At 38.0% G+C, this 4,485-nt stretch overlaps 1 protein-coding gene across 1 annotated transcript; it reads left to right on the top strand.

Moving 5' to 3' along the window:
• The first annotated feature begins 276 nt into the window (after positions 1-276).
• On the top strand, positions 277-3,952 carry RNF114 (ring finger protein 114). The gene is made up of 5 exons (XM_010168629.2): positions 277-423; positions 1,528-1,634; positions 2,386-2,500; positions 3,403-3,510; positions 3,735-3,952. The coding sequence occupies exons 1-5, from the start codon at positions 388-390 to the stop codon at positions 3,798-3,800; spliced, it is 432 nt and encodes a 143-aa protein (XP_010166931.2). The 5' UTR covers positions 277-387; the 3' UTR covers positions 3,801-3,952.
• The last annotated feature ends 533 nt before the right edge of the window (positions 3,953-4,485 follow it).

The raw sequence follows: 4,485 nt of genomic DNA, 5'->3' as shown, positions 1-4,485 counted from the left end.
GGGAAAACAGTTGGCGAGGAAAAAAGCTGCTGCGCTTTCACTTTCGATTCCTGAAAGACGTGGTCACCGAGGGGGCAGAGCAGTGTCCACAGGCGAACTGCAGCCCCGCGCCTCCCGTCACGCACGAGTCTCCACAGGCTGCTGCTTTATTAGATACCATTTCTGGAGACTCCCTTATCACTTAGGACAGAAGACACGGAAGGGCTCTGGATATTTATCCTGTGTGTCCAGCAGGGCTGTTCTCACCACGTACTGTTTTTCTCCCACCCCAGCTTTTGCACTCCGTGCCTGCAGGAATGTCTGAAGCCAAAAAAGCCAGTTTGTGGTGTCTGCCGCAGTACCCTGTCACCTGGGAGCAGAGCTGTGGACTTGGAGAAGCAAATTGAAATGACAGAAACCACTTGCAATGGCTGCAATAAAAAAGTATGAAAGTATTAAGTGGAAATGAAGTGCATGAGGTGTGCCTGCTTGGCCGTACTCCTTAGAGGGAAATAAAGTGCTTGCTTTTCAGCTTTCTGCAGAATCAGGTCAAAATGTTTGTTCTGACAAATGCTAAAGAAATTTTATATAGCCAGCACCCAAATGTTGACATTCTTTCCACAGTTTTCTAGTGATACTTCTTCAAGAAATGAATTGCAAATGAAAGATAGTGATTTTAAAATCAGAGTAAAATATTGCTTCTGAAGTTGCTTCTGTGAGCCTGTCTCTGTGGGAGGAATGTTGTAATGAAACGGTGGATGTGGGGTTTGGATAGTGATCTCTTTGGCTCTTGAACAGAAATTTGTTTGCTTCGTTTGAAACAGTTATGAGTCAAAGTTGTCTTACATGGGCGTTGTGTTCCATAGACTTATTGTTTGTTAGTGCCCTGCATGTTGAATACCTGTATGGCACCTTCCTGTCGTTTCCTTTCTCTTTGTAAAGTGGACTTCTTAGTGTTAATTGAATGTATTAAAAAAAAAAAATAATCTTAGCAGATAGCAAAACAACGAGAAAAGGATAATTAGACAACTAAGGTGACGGTAATAGTTTGGTTACTTTCACTTTTTGTTTCTAGGTAGTTTCTTTACTCGCTTCATTCCAGCTGACAAAAAACTGCAGTGCCTTGAGTTACAGATTTCCTCATTGTAAATTTGAATTTTCATTAATGGGATTGATTAGCAATTACCAATCAATCTACACCAAGATCTATACTAAAAGCCAGTTTATTTTCCATACACTGTCTCTTCTCAGTGACCAGGTAAACTGGCTTTATATGAAGCTTTTTTTTTAATACTGTAGTATAGGTTAAGAAAAGGGAGCTGTTCTGAAGTGTTGTATTTGTAAAATATTAAAGGCAGCAAAGTTACAGGTTAACTGATCTATAATCTGAAATCTTTCCGCCCGGCCAGCTGAAGGGTTTGGGTTTCCCTGCTTTAGCACTGTCTGCAGAAAGCTGCTTTGTTTTGTGTTTACTACTTCTGCTTAAAAGAGTAGAAGTAATTGCAACTAGTTTAAGTTAACCTTGCTATGCAATTGTTGCCTGCACAGATGTATCTCTCAAAGATGCGAAGCCATGCAGCTTCTTGTTCCAAGTACCAGAATTATATCATGGAAGGTGTGAAAGCTGTAACTAAAGAACCACTTCACAACACCAGGTAACGAGCTCTTCTCTGGAAATTCTTGTCTCTTTTGGTCCCAAAACCAGGGCTGTTACTAATTAATCATTATAAAATCTGAGTTTTGATTCTTCTGAGAAAAGTGCTTTTATCTTTAAAAAATTTAACTGCATTGTGAGGTTTCATGCAACCGTAGAATTTTGCAGTGAAAGTTAAACTTTCTCTCTTTGCTCAGTTTGAGTATTGATTGTTTTAATCCTTTCACATTGTTTAAAATTAAGCCTTAATCCTACATTTGATTGTGCCCAGGCAAGCTATTCTGCTTTCTACATAGTCCATGCACTAGGCATGTTAAAGTTCAGGGTGCTCACTAAAAGTAGCTGTTTTTAAAATAAAAACTTTATTTTTCTGTCTCTTGATTGTAGTAACTTCCATGAAGTGAAGCTGAAATTGATTGCAGTGCACTCACCTGCATTGTAGCATACTGGGTGGTATACCCTGTGCATTTAAAAAACCAAACAAGATGGTAAATGGCACTTCTAACATTTGCAGAAGAGCTCTCATTCTGTGTAAATGTGGATGATACTAAGAGTTCCTTAAGGTGTTTTGTTGGGAATTAAAAATCTGATGCTTAAAACTAGCTTGTCTTAATTGCATAGACTAAGATGATTGCTTTAAATTGTTTGTATTCTTAAGAGCTGATACAACAGCTTTTGAGTATTGAACCCTAAAGCTTTTACCTTTAAGTTTGTTAAGATGTTAAATAACCTCTTTTTCTCTTCTCAACCAGGAACTTCCCAAATCGCTTTACCTTTCCTTGTCCGTATTGCAGCGAGAAAAACTTTGATCAAGAAGGACTAGTTGAACACTGCAAAACATTGCACAGCATGGATGCAAAACAAGTGGTAATAAAAAGTCTCGGTGCAAGAATTGCAATGATGTGTAGTCTTAAATCCCTTTGAAACAATCAATTAGAGACTTATTCTTGAAGTTAAGTACGCATTTATAATTACTCCTGTTCAACTCAAGTGTGGGTATGCTGTTCATGCATTTAACTTTCACATCATTTTGATGTTTGTTTTTGAGACATTCTCTGGAGGTGACTAGTCTCTATTCCTATTGCAGCTAGATCACATCCTTTCATATTTGCAAAATGTCAGACATTCAAAGTTAAATAGGCACAGTAACAAATGTAAAATTAATAAGATATAATTTCAGAAAAATGTCAGGCGTTTAATTTTTCCCTCTGCTGTTTTCAGCAAGAAGACATTATAAACCATTGGGAGAAATGGTTGCAACAATAGTGTATCATCCTAGTGATGTTTATCTCCTGATGTTCCCTCATATAAAAGGAGTTGCAAAACATGGAACTGAATTTGAAACTTTCATTTTTTCTGAAAAGTTTCTTTTAATTCCAAATTACTTAGAACAAAAGTTCCTTTTTTCCCTTGGAGGGAAGTGATCTTTGCAAAGAAGACAAAGGAAACTTTTCTGTTACTGAGAAATAAAGACTGAAATCTTTTTAAAAAAACAGCTGTAGTCAACTCTGATTCTCAGAATGTAGAGAGAAGAGTAAGCCATTTCAGTTCAGAGTCTAAGACTTGAATTAAAATTATTCAGGGTTATCTGAGGCTTTTGTATTAAATGTCCCAGCAAACTAATTGACATCACTTTGCATATAGAACAGTGATTGTCACCAACCTTGAACTTCAGTCGTCCATGCTGTCTCTGTCCTGCCCTTCCTGCTGTGAATGTTAAAGCATTTAACCATTGGGACTTAATTAGCTTTTTTGGGTTTTTCTTGAAGGTTTGCCCAATTTGTGCCTCAATGCCATGGGGAGATCCAAATTACAGGAGTGCTAACTTCATGGAGCACCTTCAAAGACGACACCGCTTTTCGTATGATACTTTTGTGGTATGTGTTTCCTCACCCTTGGAATACAGCCCGGTGACGCTTAAAACCCAGCTTTTGTACATAGCCACTACTGTGAGATGTCATCCATGCAGATGGCATCATGAGAGAAATGGGATTATTGGCAAGTCAAAGGAAGAGAACAGCTTTTTCTCTGTTCTTATTTGATGTTGTATTAACCAGTGTGGCTGTTGCAGTAAAAGAATCTCTGTGTGCTTTGTTTGTAGGATTATGATGCTGATGAAGATGACACGATGGCACAGGTTTTGATGCGTTCTTTGCGGGATAAATGAACCAACCAGAAGATTAACTGTCAAACCAAGCTTCCATGAGGGGGGAATACCCAGCATCCTCACACTTCTCCCTTTACATCCCAAGATTAACTCAGGCATCCGGAAATACAGAAGACTTTTTAATCCCTATCTTGGTTTCAAATCCTGGTTTGATATTTCTGTACCTCTCAGTCTTTTGTTAACATGGTCTGTGCCATTCAACCCTGTCAGCCTAATTTTCTTACTTACTTTCTTACTCTTTCACACAAAGATTAATTGTAGGTCACTGTGGAGGAGACAAATCTGTTTTCTTTTACCTATGCCTATTTCTTGGTTTCTTTTGCAGTTGTCTTCATTTGACTGTCTAAAACCAAAAATATTCCAAATGGAATGGCCTGAACTAGTCAATGAATATCTTTTCCCAATCTCATTTACATATCTTAAATGATAGTATGAGAGGTGTCTTTGTAGCTCTGTTTTCCTTTAGTGAGACCTCTAGGTGCTAACTGTAACTGTCAGACCAGCTCTCATTTAAAGTGACCTATGATGCCTGTTATTTTGTTATGTTTCCCAGTGTTGAAGTTCTTATAGGCAGCCTCTCAACTATATGGAAAACATGTCTTCAGTATGAGTCTTCAAATGACAAAACTTTCTTAGCAAATCTTTGCACCTCTGTAAGCACCTAGTTCAAAATATTTTAGTTCTA

Source organism: Antrostomus carolinensis, unplaced genomic scaffold (genome assembly GCF_000700745.2).
Source record: "Antrostomus carolinensis isolate BGI_N321 unplaced genomic scaffold, ASM70074v2 scaffold32415, whole genome shotgun sequence".
Lineage (NCBI taxonomy): Eukaryota > Metazoa > Chordata > Aves > Caprimulgiformes > Caprimulgidae > Antrostomus > Antrostomus carolinensis.
Note: the sequence above shows the minus strand (reverse complement) of the source record. Positions and strands in the feature narration are given on the sequence as shown.